We start from the raw sequence: 23,759 nt of genomic DNA, 5'->3' as shown, positions 1-23,759 counted from the left end.
CTATTTACATGTATAACAGCCATTTCAGCTTTTTAAAGTAATTAAGTTCTTTACCCTAGCTGGCGGTGGTGGAGGGTGATTAAGAATGTAGTCTGTTGCCTCCTCTAAACTGCCTGTGTTCAACAAAGCTAATCTAGCATGTTCGTGAGTGAAGCCCATATCCATGAACTACAAAGGGCAAAAAACAAGAGATGACATTAATATTATTAATGAGTAACACTCCTAGGTATTACTCTGTACAGACACCAAACAATTTAACTCGTCAGTGGGGCTGGTTTGGGTTGACAACATATTACATCGACGAAAAAGCTACATGTACCTTATTATAGGAAATCAATGCTCGTGTTAATTAACGTATTTGAAATTAACGCCACTTCAATTGACGCGATTCGAGGGGAAAAAATTGCTTCCCAATAAAGGAAATTAACGCGTCTGCTACACTCAACAAACCCCAGAATTTGTTTGGAACAGGAACATATTTAAAAATTAATTGTAACATTCCAAAATGTAAAGAATGATCGTGCAATTGTCCCTTAACGTATAGATTAACCCTAAGAAATCTGGCATATTTGAGAGTTCTTCACTGTGTGCATGAAACCGAAATTCAAGAAGCAGACGTTGAGAACTATTCTTCTGACAGCGAATGCAAAGAAAATACAGTACAATACAATACAATACATAGTTAATTGACCCCTCCCCATAGGGGCTTTTCAGGGCCAATGAAAACAATCAACGAAAGAACGGAACACAACAACAACAGTTAAGACTCCCAACTGGCCGGAGGCAAACCAGTTGGCTATTTACAAGTGCAGCCAGGAAATTGAACCAGGGACTACCTGGAACAAATTCAACAAGTGGTCAGAGCGGGTCTTGAACCTGGGATATCCGGATTTCAAGGCAACCGCCCTAACCACTGGGCCACACTGCCTCCAAACGATTTACTCACGTGAAAGATGTGAAATAAAGTGGCTAGGTGTCGAGAATGTCTGGAGTGAGTCACAGATTTGGGGCAAAAATGACGGTAATCAAGGTAGCGGAAATTAATGCCCTACTAAATTAACACTGCAGAAATTTACATAAATTGACCGATTAAATTAACATGAATTTTTGAAATTCGCATAAATTTCATGTAGCGTAAGTTTCTTATAATAAGGTAGGTCCCCTTTACAGAGTCACACAGACGTTTTTCTCTGTCTTATCAGGAACATTTTTTCATCAAGGAGGGCAAGTTCAGGGGAGAAAGGTTGATCCTTGGTTTTCACCTGACACCACTAATAATAATCACTATCATCATCACTGATTATCTTTATCATCATTATACCTGCTGTAAATGCTGCATGTTTATCTCTGGTTGAGGAGCCGCTTCAACGGGAGGTCTCGCTACAGAAGACGAGCTGCTACTGCTGGAGCCTTCTGGGGCAGGCCCAAGTTTTTCCTTGATGACAGCTTCACCCTTAATAATGTGGTACAGAATGACTAACATGGACTCAGCCAAGTGTGGACCATATTCCTTAGAAAGTCTCTGTCCCCAGAGCTGTCGGACTGTTGAGAAGGCACCCTGAAACAAAATCCAATTCAAGTAAATAAGCCGTAAGGTAAAGGTAAAGTCTGCGTACGAGCCAAGGAGGCCCATCAGGCCGGCGCTTATCTCCGGTTTCCGTAGCATGAAGCGACTAGGAGTATTTCTACTCCCCCCTAGATGGGATGCTAGTCCATCGCAGGGTTACCCCCAGCATTAAATTCACCGGTACCCATTTATACACCTGGGTGGAGAGAAGCACCGTGAGAGTGTCTTGCCCAAGAACACTACGCAATGTCCCCGGCCAGGCCCGAACCTGGACCACTCGATCCGGAGTCGAGCGCACTAACCATGAGGCCACTGTGCCTCTCACCAAATAAGCCGTAGAAGACAACATTTTCCTTTTTGTAAACTAGTATAACCCCTACGTACGATGTACATTGTCCGTAACAATGTAGTAAGAAAACATGAAAACAACCACTTGCACTTCACCAAATTCATACTTACTTTCAAAAACTGAAAAGAAAACAATTACTTGTTTTCAAGTGTGAATTTGGTAGAGAAATTTTCAAGCGAGTTCATTCCACAAGTAGATCTCTTTTTTGGAGAAAAATTCCTTTTGAAAGCAAGTACGAATTCTTGGTAGAGAATTTCTGGAGTGAGTGTGTTCCACAAGTGGACCTTCGTGGAGAAAGGGTTCCTTTGTAACAATTGTTATTCTGTTTGACAGTATTTCATTTTTAGTCGCATGGCAACCAGGACAGTACAATAGGCATTAACCTTGGTTTCTTTTGATTTCTTTCAAAATTTTGAGCTGCTAAATGCAGGGTGCGGTTTATGTGCAGGTGTTTCAGTAACTGAAAGAGCAGCCTCAAGACAAACATTAAAGTTTGTCCATTGAGATAGTTATCAGGGCACTTCAGACATTAAAAGATGATCATCTGATTTAATTTCCTGCTCTTTGTTTAACAGAAATAAGACTGACCTTTTGCGTAGCAACAAGAAAGTCAATTGGTTTGAAAGGCACAAATCCTGGTTGAGTGGAGGTTGCAGGAAGACCGTGGGGTGAATCCATCAATGTGTCAGAATTCACCAATCGACTTAAAAGTGTTAACCATGAATCCAACAACTCCTGCGAATCAGCTAAACAAAAAAAAACAAAAAAAGAAAAAAAAAATTTTTCAACAACACAAGTATTGGGAGCTAAAGGAAACGTGATAACAGCAACAATAGCCTCATTACAACATATTCTAGCAATTTTTTGATTACCAGTATTGTAAAGTTGTTTGTCAAGGAAATGTGTGTACCAAAAAACTAGAACTTTACGATACATATTATGTCCACAATACCTTTTACAACTAAAAATTCAGTGCATTCATGTCATTGTCAGGACAAGAACCAAATGCCAAAATCTAAAACGAATGTACAGGGGATGCAGAACTCAATAAGCCTTCTTCCTGATCACAAGTCATTATTGAAAAATCGAAGACAGGAGACTCTTATGAGTAAGTATTGATTTTGCAAAGAAATTAACAGCATCTTGCTTCACGGCGATGGTTTGGTGGAAAGACTTGGTAACAACTTGGTGTTACTGATCACGAATGTATGCTAACTGGACATTCATCTATTATAGTAGTGCCGTTGACTGGTGTAAAAGCACGTATAGGGCGTGACTGCATGGTTTGTCAGGTTTCATGGTTACTTGGTTTCACTGGTTTCGTGGGTGTCATGGTTTCACTGGTTTCTCGAATTTCATGGTTTCACTGGCTTCATGGGTGTTATCGTTTTTCTGGTTTTGTGGGTGTCATGGTTTCATTGGTTTCACTGGTTTTGCAGGTGCTATCAAATAAGCCTTCTGGTTTCTTTATGAGCTTCCCCACCATTAAATGTCTTTTAAAAAGTATGTTTGTTATTATTTTGAGACTTGTGGCAAAAAATAAACTTAACTGAACCAGTGGAACCAAGACACCCACAAAACCAGTGAAACTATGAAAACTGCAATAACAGTGAAAACATGAAACCAACAAAACCAGTAAAACCGAGACATTAACAAAACCAGTGAAACCATGAAACCCGCGAAACCCATGATACACAAGCAACAACCATGTCACCAAGAAACCCTGTACACGCTTTTGCACAAGCCAGCGGCACTAATAGTAAATACAGAGATGTCTTATACTATTAGCAAATATTTGGGATCCATAACTCCAAGTTGTAACCGAAGACTTGGCCCTTGAGTGAGTTACAGTACTGTGTTAATGAAAAAGTTTGAAAAGTCAAAACCAAATAAAACCAAACCAGATCTTTCATTTGAGAACTTCACTTCCCTAGTATAATTATGTCAAGAGAAAAAAGCCTGGGACTGCATTATTTTAGTCCCATGTAACAATAATGGTAACATTCCCACTGACTTGAAATTTCTGTCACCCACAGCAGTAATCTGTATTCTACAATGTATATGGTACATGTACCTCAGCAACAACTACATGTATCTTGGTACTCCAGGAAAACAAATTCCCTGGGGCAGTAATATCCAGCAACAAAATGCCGCATATATTAATTTATAGGCATACTAATGTCTTATTCTCACTGTCTAAATGATAATTATAATAGCCATAGGATAATAACAATGTGGTAAATACATAAAATGAATGGCATTTGAGTTGAATCTCACCATCAAAACAGGTCTGACTGATGCACTCATTGGTGTTAATTCTACCACCTTGGTTGAATATCATCTTCATCACACTGCAAGCAAAAATGTGCAAGATTCTGGTCAAATTTTCCTTTCCAATTTTGACTAAAATCTTAAACATTCTATAATGCACAGTACCTTACGCAAATACAGCTCATTAATTTGTAGATAAATGCATTCCAAGCTCTTTCAATTTTTGTGCAATAAAAAACCCCTTTCTTGTCTTCAGTAATGTTACACATAAATCAATCTTCTGCACACTGAAATTTGATTTAGAGTTTCATCTCTGTAGTTGTATGACCACTTATCCCAATGTCTGATTATCAACTACACCACATAGGACAATTTTAGACAAATGCAGCGTGTTTCTGAAACTCCTTATATGGCATCCCCAAGTTAAATTAAAATACTGGCGGCAATAAATCTACACAGGTAGAATAAAAAAATTAAAAAAAAGAAACATTCCCTCACTCACTCATTCTAAATTCTCAATCCAAGTTTTGCTCATACAGTAGTTAGTATTGCTAGCAAATTTGACTATAGGAGAGGGAAAATGGACTTCGCAGAAGCTCACATCACGTACAGTCCAAGGTAAAAATTACAAGGTGTCTTGATCCAGTTTTACAACTGGTTGTCAGTTCAAGGAATTGGTAGAGTATTATCCTCACAGTTGATCATATTGCAGTTTTGAGAAATAATCACTTACGAGAACAGGCTGCTGTGTGCCCCTGAAAGAACAAACTGCTGTAGCATAAGATGGTACGGGTTCTTTTTGTCATCAAACAGCAAACGTGATGTCAAACCAACTATACACATGTTAAAGTGCAACCTAAAAAGATAAAGATTTACATAAAATAATTTGTGGCACCTTCTTAGACATTATATTCAAGTTCGTCCAAAAATCAGGTAAACTTCAGACCGTAAGACAAATGAAATGAAATGCATGTACGAAGCATGGGTGGGCATAATGACACAATCAGTCATTTAAAATAATATTTAATGATAGAAATAATTAACAATTATTCGCCGAAGGCGAAGTGATTATCGGTGAATAATCACCGATAATCACCGAGCCTGAGGCGAATAATTGTTTTAGTATACGGTAAATACACAGGTGATTATTTCATAAAAGAGAAAAAAAAAAACATTTCAACGCGAAAATCATCTTCACTTACAGTGGCAAAACGACTACTGGCAGCCATTTTGTCCGTCGAGGTGATTATTGGCTGATAATCCGAGATAGCGAGCCAATGACAGTGTGCGATTTTGTATAATAACCTGTGTATTTATACTGACAATATTTATTATGATTTTATAGACAGGAGTGTTTTACTGGAAAATAAACGACTCATAAAATTCATACAAATCTACATTTGGGAAATGAGTTGCCTAGTGAGGATATTGATGACTTCATTTCCCACCTTTGCACAGTCATTAAATTTTGTGCAAACAGTTAGTGAAAAATGGCAAGCAATAGATTCATGAAATTCTCCGAAGCTGACGTAAAATCCTTCTCTGAGCAACAAGAAAATGCTAAAACTTTGAATAGAAGACTTAAAAAATTAATTGTTCAAGGAGTTCTTTGCAAGTGAAGAAGACATTTAAAGATTTTAAAGTTAGTAATGGGATACCAGTACATAGGAAAATTGTGAAATCAAGTTTTAAAACTTGGGTCACTTAGTCCTTACATGTAGTTAACATACAAGTTGTAGCTTTAAAGTCCTAAGAAACATAAGATTTGTTTCATTGGTCATTATATATTGTAACATTTTAACAAGGTACTCACTCACCTTAATTTGGGCACTGAACTTGCATTTGGAAGACCCTCCCAGGAAAATGCATCCTTCAATAATCTAGTCAGCTGGAATGCTACAAAACGAGCAGGCAAAGTGGGAAGTCCTGGTGTAGCATTAGGGTGTGGTGCCCGACGCTGACGCTGAGCAGACCCAACACTAAGCTTAACCAAAAGAGCAAACAAGTCGGACAATGCACGGCCTAGAGCTGTTGATGTCTGTAGAAGTTGCTTGATGATTCTTTGCTGCAATGGAAGAGCAGACTTTGCAGGTTCAAGTTTAGATTCTTTGTCCATTGCCACTGATATCACAGGGTTCCCATCATGTGTTTGACCTGAGCAAAGGAACAACGAAGAATTAATGTACCGGTAATACATGCATGTTCACACTAAAACATTGAATGTGAAAAGCAAAATTAAGGAGTTAACCCTTTCACACCCACATGCAATGTAAAGCACATCAATAAGCGCTTAAAATTGTCTAGCATAACATTAACACTCTTTCTCTCTTGGAGCTAAAATTTAACTTGAAGGTCAATCTTCAATGCTTTCAAGAATTGAGGCTCTAATTTTTTAAGACCGAGTTTCAGCAATAATTTGATTTTAATAGGATCTTGGTTGCAGATTCATAGCAAAGACCAAAGTGCTAAATAAAAAAAATTATTTGTTTCACATTATGATAAACAACTGGTGCAAAAAAACAGCAGTCACAGCTGCAAAATAATATGGTAATGTTATGCATTAGTGTACAAGTGAATCACATTTGCAGTATACAGGAGTAATTTCTCTTTGATTTGAGTGTCCTTCTAAAGTAACAAAAAAAACAGGCAAAAGTGTGTGAAAAACAGTAAAAAAGAAAGACTTGTTCTCCACAGGTAAAGAGGAATAAACAATATTATAACTTTTTTACCCTGGGGATCGTCTTGATAAGCTGATGATGACACTCTCAGCATCTCCAAATCCTCACAAGCAACTTTTGTTTCATTACCACTAGATGTTTCAGAGTGGCTTACAGTGTCTAACACAATTGTCTCCCAAACGAGAAATGTGTACAGTTGACCAAGTTGCTTCAACACAGTAATTCCTTGATCTGAACCCCAATGATTCACACACAGGCTGCGAATGTCAAACTACATGTATAAAAATAAAAATCCAGCGTTACTAGAAAAAATATTAATAACAAGTCTCGCACTTTCATTATCAAATCCAGTACTTTGAAAAGCTATCGAAAACCTGGAGTTAATGTACACCATGTACATGTAAGAGCAAAGGGTGCAGTGTAATAATACATTAAGTGAGGAGTCATAATTACTATTAACTTATATTTTAACAGTGGACATTTCATGTACGACAAATAATAATTATTAATCATTGCAGTTAATATAAGGGTTTTTCATCCCAAACCGAGCGTGGTCGAGAGGAGCTTAGCAAAAAAAAGATTTTGACAACTGGCAACATCAATGTTGACTTCATAGTTTGAACATTTTTTGTTTGCATTTCCCAATTTAACCTTAGAAAACTCCCGCCCTAACATGGATTGTCCATTCTTCTCTCACAAATTCATTGCTTTTTTTACAATCTTCAATTTAACATATTTTGTTTCCCAACCTCTGCTTTGCAAAGCTAATCCACACTCCTTAACCCTTTCATGCCCAAGAGTGACACTACCGGTATTGAGATTTTAGTCTGCCTAACACCAGACTATTTTGACTTGTCGATGGGGGCCCCCCTTGAGTGTGAAAAGGTTAAGGAGACAAATAAAACAATAATAATAATAACAATAATAATAATAATAATAATAATAATAATAATAATAATGAATGCTTAATTTAAACTGAAAACAAAACAAAACAAAAAGAAAAAAAAAACCGATCAGGAAATTCAACATATAAAATGCTGGGTATAAACCGGTGACCAGTACGTAAGAATACTATTAAAATACAATTACGCCATCATTACAAGTTAAGATTAAATTAAAATTACCTTATACACTACATTTGTGTTGTGTCTTACATGTATCTGATTGTATTAAAAGATAAAAAGTTTGAACAATATGAAGCCTTTTGTTCCCAAGCCAGGTTGAATCACATCGACCAACAAAAAAAATCGTCAGGCCTCCGTTGTTCAAAAGGTGGGATGACACTATATCCAGTGGATATAAACAAGAAAAAACCAATTGAGTTATCCAGTAGAGAATGATTTTATCCGATGGATAGTGCTATCCATTGTTTAAAAAAATGGGACCTGGGTGTTTTAAACTGAGTTAAATTTAAGTGTCTTCCTTGGGAGCCACTGTATAACGATTAATTTACAGAACTTATACATTAATTTACATCACCGAAATCTCTATTAAACAATTATATTAACTTTCATATATCAGTAGCATACCTGTCCCACTTTGCAAACATGAAGGAACACTGCTTACATATGGCAGTTGCTGCAACAATTGCGTGCAAGAGAGGGGTAAGTTGTGCTGATGTCATTGCTTGTTGCGCGGACGGCCTGATTGATGCAACTTCATGCAACAACAAACTAACTGGAGACTTGGGTGATCTGGACATCATTGGTCCAGGGCTGTTAGGACGTCACCAATAAAAGTAAGACCTTGCTTTAAAACTTGAGCTTCGTGTGATAACATCTACAACAAAAGAAAACAGTGTTCTTCTAGAGCTTCCTTTAAAATTTGACATTTTGCATTTTAAACAAATGTAGCTGTCAATGTACCAAGCCATACAGCATTAGTTAAAGTTAATTAATTTTCAAGTACTTCATCTGTTATACATGTAAGTTCAGAAATTCTCAACCTCTATTACTTCACAATGCAAGAATACCACCTTCCAACATTAATAGGGAGCTAATGCACAAGATTTTGAGTAACGGCCACAACCAGGAAGGGAGATGTTTTCCTTTTTAACTTATCTTGACACCAACACCTGATGTTTTCTGAGTCTTGCACAGTATTATCACTTACCAGGATCGATTTACACACACCAGACACAGACTGGACAAGCTGGCGAAGATATAAAGTCGAGAGGCAAAATTGGGCAACTCCAAGAATGTTAATTAATGGCTCCAGACCTCCCAAGACGAACAAACTCCCTACAGTGGTCATCGGTTGAATTGTTGCTCAGTATGGAATCAACAAATCGAACCTGGAAAAAAAAAAAAACATTCCGCACACAACATGTAAAAATGCCAAGATCTTCAAAAAGTTTAATTTCTTTTTTTGGGGATTTGCTTGAAAACTAATGTAAGAACAAAACAAGTAGCTTGATTTCAGTTTCCATTTCTGAATTACCATAATGAGGACACAAGGAAATGACAAATTAAATTACATGTAAAGTCTGTTCCGCCTGACGCTGTAACCGAAGTTATTATTAAAAAAAGCTAGAACTTACAATCCGGGGTCAAAAGACTTCGGGCACAATTGTCAAATTTTGGACAAAAAGTAGAGAATTTACTGACATGCTTCCATCGGTTTTAAGAGTAATCGTGTGTTCTTCTTTCGCTGCCTTTCTTGCGCCCCCCCTATACCCCAGACAAAGTTGAAACATGCAAGCGATCGATGAACGGATCGTTGATTTCTGAGAGCCCATGTTTAAAAATGTGTCTTCTTTCGCTGCCTTTCTTGCGCCCCCTTAAACATTGTAAACATGGGACGATGGAAGGGAATTTGGGGGAGGAATCAAAAAAAACATGTCTTGGGAGGAGGGGGGGAAAGCAGGAATTGTCCCAACAGTTTTTGACCAGGATTGTCGTTTTCATTGGATTACACCATTGTGGTTATAATGAGGTACACTATTAAATCATGCTTCTACAAATATCAGTAACGTGCACACATCAGTTGTTTTTAAGTTTCATACAAAAATTGAAAACGATTAGGAAGATTTATATGCAATCCATACTTTGTGGGTGTTTTCAATAGGAACACAATGTAATTAACCAATACATATTTAATATTATTCCACTCACTCGTGTTGGATATGAGATGATTATAGCCAACTCAGGGGCTCATGAGCATTGTGGCTATCTACCATCTCATATCCAAACACTTGCTCATGGAAAATATTAAATATTATTGTTAATTACATACCACATTTGAAGATGTAATCCATAAGGGAATGATGAAACTTCGTTTCCTCCTCCTCTTGCAGTCCTATTAAAAAACAGGACATAAATAATAATTATGGGATTATTAAACCCCGCATGAGTAGAATATTCTTTAAAAAGTTACAGCATGTCCACTACAAGTTAGAGCACAAAAGATGCAAAAACATACCATTAGCAACTGAAAAAACACTAATTTGGAATCCCCTCTGTTAGATTGTAACAGGAGTCATAACAAATGTACTCCATAAAAAGATTGTCCTCAACACTTAATGCAACTATTGTAAGGTGAGCTTAGTCTTCACTGCATGGAATGAAGCCCATAACAACTGGAAACCTCAGATTATATCCCAAAACTTTATGGAGAAAAGTGCTTGGGTCACAGCCATACCAGTGCTTTCAGTAAGACCCTGCTGCCACCAAAGCTCCGGTGGGTGCCTTCTTGCAAATCGCTGGCTGTATCCCTGCGTTATTGTGCTTATGGCGTCAAATAAAGAGGAACTAGCAATTCATCCTGTTAAATGGTTAATTATTATTGAAAAGGTAATAAAAATGTTGAACAACCCCACCAAATAGGTCATTTTATACACTATTCTGTGATTTTACCACTTTAAATGCAACAAGTAGTCGTTTTTCAGTTGCGTTTCATCGTCACTTAAGGTCACACTCCAGCGCATAGTCCAGCGGACATTATAATTATGATGTTTAGCAGCCTCATTTTCATGCTACGTCCTTAAACATAGCGGACTGACATCCTGGTTGAATCGAAAGTTAATTGCAACATTGTAAAGAAATCGTGGAGTAAGTTTTTCTAGTCATTGAATCAGTTAAGCATCTTCAGTTCCATGATGAAGCGGCAGCAGTCTATGCTGTTATATTTCTGCTTCCACAAATTCAAAAATCTCACGGAAGCAAATCAGGTAAGTCAAGCAATCAGGTAAGTCTTTAAGGACAGTGACTACTAATTCAAAGGTATTTTTGCCCCAGTTTATGATTGTGCAGGAAATGTAGATCTTCACAAGTGTTATTGAAATCCAAAAAGAAAATTGGGAATAACCATGCATTTTTCAAAGAGAATTGATGAATAATATTTGTAAAAAGCTTTAAAATACAAAGCAATGTATGGCATTCTTTCTCAAATTGAAGCTTAATTATCTCTCATAAATGCATGGTTACCCCCAGTTTCTCTTTGGATACCAAGAGTACTAACTAAGATCTACTTTCTCCGCATAGTTTCAAACTGCGCCAAAATATCACTGTATTTAGCTAGTAAGCATCACCAATAGGAAACCCGAGTATCCCGAGATGCACAGAACGTATGCGCAATAACAATAGTAGGCACCATCCTTAATAGTAAAGCTATAATCAGGATACATGAGAATAGGACACATAATGACATTAACTGCCTTGAACTAAATAAAACACTTTTTGTTGATAAAAATAACGAATGCTTGGGTGTTAATATTTTTCTTCAAATCACTGGAAATCTTGTTGCCATGCTTCCTGATTTCAAAACTTTTCAGGGGGGAGCATGCCCCCAGACCCCCTAGAGGAAAAGGGACCTTCGGCCCCTTTTATTACTGTACAGACTGTAGCTCTGGCGGGTGCTAACAAAAGGGAGAAACCTACTTCAAATCTTACTGAAAGCACTGCCTTACATGTATATTAACCAGTCAACGTTTGCACAGCACAAAAGCAGTAGGTGTTATTGCACATCCAGATCCTCATGCATGTAGGTACTAGGAATGAATTTTGTATGCCTTATTCCCCGGTTACTTTATGGCTAAATTACCAATTTGGGTCAAAAAGAAGTCTTCAGCTTCAAACTCTGTTAACAGAGTGAGTTCAAACAGCTCTGTGTTTGTACTTAAGAGAAAAAAGGATCACCTCATCCAGCAGAAAACTTACTTTGAAGTATCCTTTATCTTTTCACTTTCAGACACAACTTTAGCAGTACTGGTAGTACTTGTAAAGCTGAATCGATCGTCATCATCCTCCTCTTCATCAGACATAGGCTCATCTGCTCCTAACGTCGACCGTCCAGAATTCTGTACTAATCCAACACCAGTATCCATATCGCTGTTGTCTGTTTTTGCTCCCATCTTGAAACCAATATATTTTGGGTCACGTCCAAGGTTACAGACCTCTTGAAGAAGCTAAAAGGAGAGAAGCATGCACAAGAATATCTTTATTCCTCGTCCAAAATACAAATGGAGTCTTGATTCTCAAGAACTTCGCAGATCAAGGCTTGAGTTAAGTTCAAGACATTGGAGGGCTTTCGAAAATTTGAGACAATTTTGGAGACTCTCAAGCCAAAAAACAAAGGAGTTTTCGCGTGATTAATTTCTCGCATCTCTTCAGGTCTATGTTACGTGTTTTATGTTGCTGTAGCTTTCCATGTGTGCTTACTTACAGTCAACTTGAATATTATTTTAATTAGCCCCATGCCGTGTATGGCACTGAGGAGTCTTTGCTACCGGTACGCTCACTACTTCAGAATACCCCAAGCATCTAAACTTAGTTGACAGCACAAGAATTATTTGGAGATAAATTTAACATGGTCTTCACGAAATTTTAAATTTTTGTATTTATCGCACTGTTGTTTAACTTTCCAACTTGAATTTAAGTTCAAGTTTGTTTACATTGCTGATTTCTGTTTACTGAATCTCATTCTCACTGTTATGACTATGTTTCCTAGAATAGCTTAGAATTTTCAAGCGACTGGAGTAGGGCTGTTTATCAATAGTATCCTGGTGGTTAAAAAAATCTTCCAGTTATTAGAGATACTACTTTAAGTTACTGGTGGCTGTTGCTTCTGTAATACCTTAATGATAGCTTTCATGGCATCTGTTTTTAATGTAGGCTGGTGTCTCATGAGCTCATCCATTGCAGTGCCAAGATTAGAAGCAGTTTCACCTGCAGAAATAGAAAAATGCCCTTTCAAATAAATTAACTGTAGACATGAGGGCATAAGTAAAGCACTATAATTTTATATCTCAGATCTCGTGTTTATTAGCATACTGATCTCAGTTATCAGACCAATAATAAATGCTGCTATGACCTTGACTTTACGAAAACTGATTGCACCAGTCATTTGAAAAATTGTAATTAATTGTTATTCCGTTTGTGCTTGTTGGGTATGACATCAATTGGTTATAGCCAACCTGGAACTTGGCCCTACTAGCCTTGTTGACAATAACTATTACCATCATTCCTATCCAACGCGCGCTCAAGAAATACTAAAAGTTATTGTTAGTTCTCCCAGCAAACACTCAAAATGGTTGCATCAATTCTGAGGAACTTCTGTTATGGTGAAAAATTTACTGTGAGCCTCAAGTTGGATTCTAGGAACTCCCACAGTATGTTTCATTAACACTGACATAATTATTACAACACCAAGTAACTTGGAGTCCTCCTCTTTTCGAAGAGTATGTGGTGTCTTTATTCCCCTTAGGCCTAACCTCAGAAGTCATACATTGGTTTAACCATTAAATTTGCAGATGTCATTACAAGAGCACCACAGTTACATGTATTTGAAGGACTCCAAGTGTTCGTCTGGTCAGAGTTGACCTAATGACTTCTCACATTAATTAGTCCCATGCTTTTGAATAATGGATGTTGTGTTTATGTGCCATTTTACATGTTGTACTGTACATGTATATGAACACCAGATCAACGATATCAAGAAAGCTAAGTCATTAGGACTGTTTATTACCAAGACTCTCTGAGGTCCGTCTTCGTCTCATCGCAGGCAGATAGTCTGGGGATAACAGGACTCTGAACAGCTTGTCAAAAGGTTTGCAGCTCATAAAGGCTTGGAGTCCTCGTGTGTTCAAACATAGTGCACTTAGCACACTTGGAAGTGAGGATAGAACTTCTCGAGTTGCAGGAACCTGATCAAAAAAAAAAAGGAACTATAATTACTTAATCTATTTATGTCAATTTGTAAGTAATATATACAATATGAGCGGCAGATCTGTATCACGTTTACAAACCTGAGGCGAAGCTGTAAATGTGATACAGAATAACTGATCTGACGCGAATATTGTATAAGACTAATGAAACGTCAGCATTTAAGTGTTAATGTACACTAGGTATTTTTGGTGAAAATCAAAAGAAACATTAAATGAAGAGAAATCTTCATCAGAAATACGGATGTTGATTATTCAAACATTTCTTTTGTTTTCCCATCATGAATTATTAATGAGTTTTACAAAGCTTTTTAATAATTCATAATGAAGTGATAAACCAGTCGGATGCCGGGGTCACATGCATGTCCTTGGATACCATGGTAAATAACAGTGTGTTAGGATTCCTAAACACATACATTATTTTGTATTTTGAAAACATTATCATCATGACGAAAGTCCAACCATCTACACATGAAGATTGTAATTACATGTACAAAGGCAGCTACTTTCTTCTAAGTTATTTCAAGGCTCTAAAAATTTTGAAATGATTAATAAAGGTCAAACAGGTGTTCTTCTTTGAAGTTGCACAGACCTGTGATTCTCAAACACAGCAGATGTCCAGGGACATCAAGCTGAATGAAGGCACACATCAGTTTTTCCCGTTGTTTTATCTTCTTACCTTCGAGCTATTGCTTGTGATGGATAATAATTTATTACCGGTATTAGAAGATGAGATCCATCAATGTGACTGTATGATGGCTGTACTTGACTGAATTTTTACAAAAACCTTAAAAAAGGTAAACCTCCTCTATAAGAGTGGTCCAGATTTATATCATTATTGTTTACCTCTTTCACTACCAGAGCCTTAAGCATTACTCCTGTTAAACCATTATCTTGAAGTGACGACAAAAGTGATGGCTCGTGGAAAACATAAACAGTAACCACATCAATAGCTGCAGAAGTAAAACATTCATGATGAGTAAGCCATTTGCAGAGATTTCTATTGTGTGTACATGTACTGCATCCACTAAAGGAATGGCTTCTTGAATTTTTAAAAGTTGATAACATGACACTCAAGGTTAAACCAAGAATCTCTGTTCTGGTTTTATGTTGATCTACAGCCGTAGAACACATCAATTTAACTTGCCAAGAAAGCAGGAACAAATGCAGGGCACTGACAACAACACATGGTTAACCATCTGTTATACAAAATTAATGATAAGTGAGTTATTGTACAGCCACACCGATCAATTTTCCACCAGATACATGTATACAAGTACAAGTAATACACGCAAGGGCTTTAAGTCCACAAGGATGGAAGAAATAAAGCCCTGCATGAGCGAGAGGATTACGAAGCCAGAGCTTATCCTGGTCCCCAGATGTATGGAAACAATACAGTAACAATTTGCTTTAAGATGCATAAGCCCCTCCCCAACCCTATACTACAGCATAGGCATCACTGAATACCATGGCAACATACAACATATGTATACATATACCAAATAGACTTATTACTTTAACCAATTGCTTCCTCCAACCATGGATAGTGGAACAAAGTGTAGGCCCTGATAATGAGGTGACTGAACTTTGAACCCTGGCCGACAAATTATCGTATGCATTTGGGACTCCTGCAAGGGTAAACTCTGAACTGCCAGAACACCAAGAACTCCATGGCTGCTCTTATCAAATTAATAGCGTGTGGGATCTTCAACATCCCACTGAGTTTATTGACAAGGGTTTTGAGACAGGGCCTACAGTCCACATGTATAGTCCTTATCTGAGAAGACTTGACAGTCTAACCATTTGCAGATATAATAACATAGGAAGCACTTTCTCCTCAGTTACTTAAAGACCATGAGTGCTGGTCCAGCCAGAGTCAAACTCACGACCATCCATGTGCTAGTCTGCTGCTTAATTAACTGAGCCAATCAATTGGCAATTTGTGACCTTATTTAGGACAAGGGGGATTAAGGTGAATAACAAAAAAACGCGTTTTCTATCGTTTTAAACGCAAACGCGTTAAAACACCGTTTAAACGCATTTAAACAACGTTTAAACGCGAAAAAAACGCGTGCGTAAGATTTCATGTCGGAAAAGCTTTACACAAACGACGCGTTTAAACGCTGTTAATTTACCTCAAGTGAGCGCATAATTAAATGGCTGCTTGCTATAATATTATTATTGGGTGTCATCTGGGGTTAACTGTGATTTATTTAAACAATGCAGCTCGACAAACCATCGAAATCTTGATTGTTTTAGTCGCTGCAAGTACTCGGAAAAGAGAAGAAATGCGAATTAGTCCAACCTAAACATGCCTAAATTGGCGGCGTTCTCTGAGGAAAAAACAAAACACTTACTTAGCGACTCTAACGGTAAATCATGAGCATAAACAATAGAAATTTGTTCCAAATGAAGTGAGGAATGTACAAGTGAATTTTCAAGATGGTGTTAAGCACAAGTTTGCTTTGATGTGTACCCTGTGATTAGCGAGGGTCGTCAGTAGGTTTCTCTTGTCATGTGCGATCCTGTTTTAGAAATGTACAACAGAACGTTGATTGTTGAATGCTGTTCATGTTGGTCTTAGTAGAGTCGCAAACACTTATAAATCAATCAAATAAAATTCTGCATTGGGGTTACCAGCTGAGGCATTCTTCACATGCAAAACTTACTACCATTTTTCCTTTATTCATGTTTGATCAAGGCAGTTGACATAGCGGCTGTCTTCCGACTCTGAGCGACGACCCCGGCGACGACGAAGGCCCAAGTAACCGAACGAAGATAAAACAACTCGTACCATCATGACAGGGCTCAACTAAAGCTGCATTTAAGTGTTACGTTCAAGCCAATAGAAAAGAAATTGATCGACGACTCGCTGTTTACCGCTCAAAAGAAATAAACTGATCCACATATTTGTCGCGATCAGTCACGCAACCTTCCGAAATTTTAGACTTTTTGGTCATTTAGTACTTGTCAAAAGGAGACATCAGTTTGTTTAATTTCCTGTTTGTTTATGATTTGCGATAATGAAAAGGGGTTGAATAGGCAGATAGTGAAGCGCCAAGACACAAGCACGATAACTTGCAACAATATGATAGCGCTTTCAATTAAACCTCTGAAATAACAAAAAAAGCAAAGCTCTGAAAGAAATGGATCATACTTCTCTGAACCCATCCAACCTTCCCGAAACATTCGCGGGTAATTTGCAGTTGGCAGAGGAAACCTATTTCATGAGCGAACGAGAGCAGATATATTCAGCGTCTTCGGCCAAAGCTTCAACTTCGAGCCATTAATCACACCGGAAGGTACCGGTCATAAAGATAGCGAAAAACGGCTCTTGCTTTCGTTAAATCGTTCGCTACTTCTCTCACAGTCCCACAATAATTATATTATTATAGCGACAACTGAAAGAATCCGTAACAAATAAATTAAGACTATCCGATGTAAAGCCTGTTCGTGAACACCAAGGAAGTTCCGAAAAAATCAATTCGCTGATCAGAAAAACCGGTAAATACTTGCGATACTACCAAATGTTCGCGAATCTAAAAACGTTCCCAGTTTCACTGAATCGCTCCCTACTTCTCTCGCAACTGGACATTTAGGTTTCTGTTTCCCCACGATAACAATGGAGAGAATTACACAACCCAGAAGTATTTGGTCAAGTCAATGCGATGTTTACTTTGTCACATTTCAATGAAATGTTTATGTGATTCGCTCATTCTTTGAATTACGTTCTTCTGAAGGTGGTTAAATGTTGACAGCCTGTTTTCTGTAATTTCTATTTTCTCGAGGCATTATCAATAATGGTACAAACAATCCAATTTTTTCGTCGCTATGGGGCGAAAACCTGATTTTTCAGTTGTTGCGGGGCGAGCGTCACGACATCGTGACCAGTCTACTCGAGTGATAACATATGACACATCCCGAAGGCTAGCGGCGTCATCACTTTGATTCTGCTTCATTCTGGCGACGTGCTCTTTTTGTCGCCAAAAATTCCGAAGAGGAAAACACGAAGGAGGAGAATGTGAAAATTTTAAAGAGTTTAAAAATATTAAAACAAGCTTGAGACAAATGATTGACCAGCCTCTTGGTGAAACCTGATGCGCTAATGGAAACATTTTTGAAGCGTCGTTCAGTGGTTCGCGTTTCTTTGAGCAATATCGTTGGCTCTTGTCTGCAGAATCCGTAGGCTCAAATGCGACGGCTTGCTCCATTCTTAGGAAGACTCGAAAACCGAATCTTCTTTCCTGTGTGTGCTAATTGTCTGGTTGCCGTTGTTGATAGCACGAGATTCGTGCACTGCAAGTGGGCTAAAGTCGGTGCGCATGAGGCGCTCACAGAAAAAAGGATAGTAAATTATTATAGACGGAATGTGATTCTTACTGCAATGTAAAAAGGAAAGGCAAAAGGTAAGTTTGCTGATGAATTGATCATTTTGACACAGTGGGTTGGAAGACATGCACTCTAATCTCCGCATTTCATATTATAGAACTGGTAATTTATTCATTCAAATACAACTAAATTCATACGAAATGCAGTAATTGAAGCGCAACAGAGCCGTTTGTTTAAACGCATTAAAAATCTGTTTAAACGCACAAAAAATGCGTTTCCACGCGTTTCGACGAACGCGATTAAACGCGTTAAAACGTTGTTTTCTAAATTCACCTTAATCCCCCTTTTCCCAAATAGGGTCACATTTAAAAAAAAAAAAACATGTCAAAGCCATGAAAAGTGTTAGTAAGAATACTGTAGTTGCACACACCTGCCATAAAGAGAACTGGTCCATAGTACTCCACATTACTGATAACATGTTTCAGTGATGTAGGAAGCGAGCTATCCATTACTGAAAGTGAATAACTAACCATTAAAATCAGGTACTATATAATTTAAGATAATAGACTACCAGTCAGACGTTTTGTTCACATAATTGCTGACTGTCAAAAAGATGTTTACCATGACTATGATGCAATCCCCTGTGGCGATGGATTGTGTGACAAGCTCTAGGAATGAAGGGGGTTAGTTTCTGAACAAACTGTGGTGCAGCCTTGAGGAGAGTGAATGACGAAACTTTGATTTTATCAAGAGAGTCATTAAAGGCAAATTAACCAAGCAAGTAAATTTGCAAGCTGACATTTTGAGTGTCAGCCCTTCATCAGTGCTCATGCTACAACACCCTCCTTGAGTAAAATGTTACAATGTCATTCTTGTCCAAGGAAGCTGATGTAGGGTCTCAGCTCCTTGACCCTAATCACTGACCTCTCTGAAAGGCCACTTACATGTATATACATGACCTCACACGGGAAAAGGTACACTGATGTTAAACGGGCAAAACTAACGTCTCACTAGCAGATCGGTAACAGAAGCTAACGGCACCTGACGGTATGCTGACGCTTTTAAAGGCAGCACTAACGGTGTGCAAGATTGTGCTAACACATAGCTGCAAGCGTTTAACACACCGCTGTTGCCTAACAGGAGCCCGGTAGCCTGGGGCTCCCAAAGAATAGCTCTGGGCGCCTTAATTTTTCACAGCAACACCTTTCACTTCATATGTTGGGCTCTTAAGTTCACAGCGTTTAGCTCTGAGGGCCCCTTTAAAATCTTCTTAGGCAGCAGCCTTGGTTTAACAGTTAAGTCAGTTCGACAAACTGCATCAAAACATTGCTGGAAGGAAAACTTTTGTTCTTCCAAAGTCCAGCGCCGGAGAGAAGCCAATGTCATGGCCAATTCACTGAAAACAAAACATCTCTTTGGTTCTACTGCGCATAATTCGCTGAATCAAATGGTAAAATTCTCTCCATTTTAAGACAAGATTTGCATTCAAAGTTTGTAAGATTTTTCTGGAAGGAAAAGTTTAGTTTTTCTAAAGTCCATGCCAGCGAGTGTCACAGTAAACACTGAAAAAAGTTTTAGCTTAGTAATACCAACAGGATCTAAGGGAATCAAGTTTATTCTTTGGCCTAGCTACTAACCAAATTGTGCCACTGTCAACAGAGCAAAGGAAAGAAGCAACAAAACATTAGCAGACAAAATTATTAATTTTACCATTTCTGATGCTCTCTGAGAACGAAGGATCGGGAATGGATTTTTTCAGAAAGCTGAGGACAGCTTTGATCAAAGCTGCCCTTTGTGGCAAGCAACGGTTCTTGCTGACGGCATTCACGGCAGAACTGGATCCAGCCACTTCTACTTCAATGAGGAGCTTCTCTGCATCATGCTCGTCCACCTCCATTTTGTTGTCTTCTACACTGTTGACATAGGGCTGCTCAGTTTCCATGGGAACCTCTTCAGATTGGTTTGGCTGTGAGGAGCCATCAGACTGGGCAACCTGATTTTCACTGGTTTCCATGGCAACTCCAACTTGTTGGATGGGAGGAGCAGTTGGGAGGCTTGGAGATAGTATTGCTCCATGATGGGGCAGGCACTTCTTTATTTCTTGCTGAACATTTCAAGGTGAAACAAATGCATTCAGTTTGTATTTTGAACATTTCCATCCTGTTCATTACTATTCATACACTTTATTCCAAAATGGCTGCCATCCTAGTAATCTTTTATTTCCTTGCAAATTGCCCCTTTTTGGCCTCGCTTTCAAACGTAAAATTCCAAAGAATATTTAACCTTGAACGAGGCCAAAAGGGCCAAAAGAATACTGAAATGGCAGGTGTATTCTCCATCACTTTCCTGAGTTCATTCTCAACATAGTTCATACACATGAATGCAGATGGTCATAAAAATCAATGAGTAATCTTTTATTTCCTTGCAAATTGCCGCTTTTGGCCTCGCTTTCAAACGTAAAATTCCAAAGAATATTTAACCTTGAACGAGGCCAGAAGAATACTAAAATGGCAGGTGTATTCTCCATCACTTTCCCGAGTTCATTCTCAACATAGTTAATACACATGAATGCAGATGGTCATAAAAATCAATGAGTTTCTTTGTTTTATGTTTTTTGCTTGCTGTTTTCCCGGGGGGGGGGGGGGGGGGGGGTACTCGATGTATCCCTGGTTGGGGAGGTGCGGCGCGGCCCCTCATACCCTGACCCTGTTTAAGACAAATATCTCTGATTGTCCTACCCATTTAATGACAGAATTCCGATTTTTGATACCCTGTTTAAGACACTTAACCCAGTATAAGACAAAAATTGATAAATCGATACCCTGGTTAAGACAAAAAATGATAAATTCGATACCCTTTTCAAGACAAAAATCCCGAAAAACATACCCTGGCTGGCCGCACGTCCCCATTAAGCCCTTCTAAGGGAGTAAACCCCCCCCCCCCCCTTCCCCCCCAGGGCTGTTTTAACCTTGACCCTGCACAAACATACCATAATTATTTGTAAATTTTGTGAGAGGACAACCAATCCAACCTTTTTGCAAATGAAAAACAGAAGATTGTGCACGGTCATGGTCAATTCTACATGAATTGCAATAGCACTGTTCTCGCTTTTGTAGTTCAAAGGGTTTCAGAACTCCTTCAAGTTCATGTAACTTTGTTCTGAATGGCTGCAGTGATCTTACAAGCTAATGCTATTCTGGAATCACAATGATAACATGACCTGTAACAAAATGTGCTTATACGTGTAATTTAGAAACAAAGTAAGTACCTCAAGTCTGTTGATGATAGCAGTCAACCCACTTTGATTTTGGTACCCAGACAGATCCATGTTAGCTATCCACTCCATGATACGAATGGCTCTTGTAACAAACTAAGGTTGATACACAAGTACACAATGATAATGTACATGTAATTAGAACACTAAGTCTTTTCCAATCTCTGCTTGGACTTACATGTAAGAAAACAGTCTTTAAATAAATAGGAGCCCAAAGAGAATAGTGAAATTTGTTAAAATGAGTCTGTGTGACTGTAATGAAGCCTTAAAATGTTTTCTGAAGTTAAGGATCACACATACGAAAATTGAGTGCAGTTGAGCCTAAAGTTTCAAGCACTTGCCACTCAACGTTAAAAAATTAACAAATTAAATTACAAATAATTTATCATTTTAACACCTCCATGTACATGTAAACTTAAAGATAATTTATGAGCATGAAAAAAATAGGCTTTAGAAGAGATATCTCTATGACATTTTGGCAAAAAAAAATCACAGAAATCCCTTGACACAGCCCTTAACCATCAATGACGAGGGCACCAGTGACTAAAAGATGGGTGAAACATTCAAGAATTTAATTAATTTTCTTACTGTAAGATGACTGTCTCCTCCTTGGTATTCTACCACACGAAGAAGAGCTTCCAACAAACCACAAGAAACCAGTGCTTCAGCACCTTTTGGTGAGAAAATTCACAAGAAAAAGAAAATATGCACACTGCACATTGTAGTCTCACTCTCTTTTATTACAATGTATAGCAAACAGATAAAATAATGTACTGTAGGTACTCTAATATGCAATAATTTCTTACACTGAAGATCCTTTCAAAGGCAGATGAAAACCAAAAATCTGATATAACACAACCTCAACATTCATTAAAGTGCCCCTAACCCCATTTCGCTTAAATGAATCTTTGCACCTGTTCGAGACGCATTGCGATCATTTTTTCCTTTTTCTAACAAATCCTGCTATTTTATAGGCTTTGAAAGTTGCAAAAATCCAAGCATCTTTTGTTCACGACCAAGTCAGAAGGTGAGTGGGTCTATTCCTGATGTGACGTCACAATCTACTTTGCATGCACTTTTCCAAAGAGTTAATGCAATCAATAATTTGACGTCACATCAGGAATAGACCCACTCCCCTTCTGACTCGGTCGTGAACGAAAGATGCTTGGATTTTTGCAACTTTCGAAGCCTATAAAATGGCAGTAATGCGTTTCGAACAGGTGCAAAGATTCATTTTAGCGAAAAAAATATTTTGGGGTTAGGCAGGGTTCGTGCTCGATTTTGTCTGTAAAATTCCAGGAGTATTCAAGGAGTTTTCAAGAACAAGAAATAGAGTTTTCAAGGAGTCTTTATAAGGAGATTTCTATGCCATACATAGTGTTTCAGTGTTTTCTTTGCTGAAAAAGCCTCCCTTGATATTCCTTACCACATCCTGCAAGTTGAGTGCACGCATGGACATTTTAATTTTAGATTTTAATGTTTCCCTAATAGTCAATTTTGGGCTCAGTTTTTGAAATGTCTCTTTTTAACTTAGCATGATGCAATCTCAGCAATTTTCACCCAAGCAAAAATTCAAGGAGTTTTCAAGCAGTTTTTTCGTAAAATCCTTTTTTTCAAGGGCTTTTTAAGTGCCCTTGAAGTCTAAAATTAAATTCCAGGGCTTTTCAAGGACTGCAAGGGGCTGCACAAACCTGGTTAGGGGCACTTTAAATAAGCCTTTTTCTATTCTCCTGGTCCTATTTTCTTTTGCAAGTCAAAATAAAGAAATGCAAAGACAGAGAATGAATGCTAAAGAATCACTCTTCCACACAGATACAATGTTCATGTATCAGACTGGTGTATCAAACCCTTACCAATTTCATAGTAAGCTAAGTGGTAGAGAAATGAAAACAATCCAGTAGCAAATGGCAGTGGTATAGAATCTTCTGTGGGATCTAAGAAAAAAAGAAAAAAAGAAGGTCAAAGAAAAATGTTTTTAAAAAATAAAATTAATTTTTATTATTATAGTAGAGTTAGAAAAGAGGCTTTATGTAACATGGTCTTCATAAGTGAACGACCAGGAGAAAAGAATGATGTCATGGGCCATTTACGAGTTCATGTCTGCCTCGTCGTCAAAGCGAGTCTACTGTAAG

The 23,759-nt window shown here is 38.0% G+C and overlaps 1 protein-coding gene across 1 annotated transcript in view; it reads right to left on the bottom strand.

Moving 5' to 3' along the window:
• The window catches only part of LOC138055761 (E3 ubiquitin-protein ligase HUWE1-like), an 82,654-nt gene that overhangs the window by 45,808 nt on the left and 13,087 nt on the right, over positions 1-23,759 (bottom strand). Inside the window, 25 exon segments of the mRNA XM_068901635.1 lie at positions 55-168; positions 1,322-1,558; positions 2,505-2,662; positions 4,194-4,267; positions 4,921-5,043; positions 6,005-6,341; positions 6,917-7,136; positions 8,395-8,427; positions 8,430-8,575; positions 8,578-8,644; positions 8,978-9,010; positions 9,012-9,050; positions 9,053-9,091; positions 9,093-9,158; positions 10,100-10,162; positions 11,394-11,472; positions 12,022-12,269; positions 12,938-13,029; positions 13,829-14,006; positions 14,871-14,977; positions 18,784-18,864; positions 20,064-20,457; positions 21,622-21,723; positions 22,216-22,298; positions 23,481-23,561. Of these exon segments, the coding sequence (XP_068757736.1) occupies positions 55-168; positions 1,322-1,558; positions 2,505-2,662; positions 4,194-4,267; positions 4,921-5,043; positions 6,005-6,341; positions 6,917-7,136; positions 8,395-8,427; positions 8,430-8,575; positions 8,578-8,644; positions 8,978-9,010; positions 9,012-9,050; positions 9,053-9,091; positions 9,093-9,158; positions 10,100-10,162; positions 11,394-11,472; positions 12,022-12,269; positions 12,938-13,029; positions 13,829-14,006; positions 14,871-14,977; positions 18,784-18,864; positions 20,064-20,457; positions 21,622-21,723; positions 22,216-22,298; positions 23,481-23,561 (3,194 nt within the window).

Source organism: Montipora capricornis, chromosome 7, assembly GCF_036669925.1.
Source record: "Montipora capricornis isolate CH-2021 chromosome 7, ASM3666992v2, whole genome shotgun sequence".
Taxonomy (NCBI): Eukaryota; Metazoa; Cnidaria; class Anthozoa; order Scleractinia; family Acroporidae; genus Montipora; species Montipora capricornis.
Note: the sequence above shows the minus strand (reverse complement) of the source record. Positions and strands in the feature narration are given on the sequence as shown.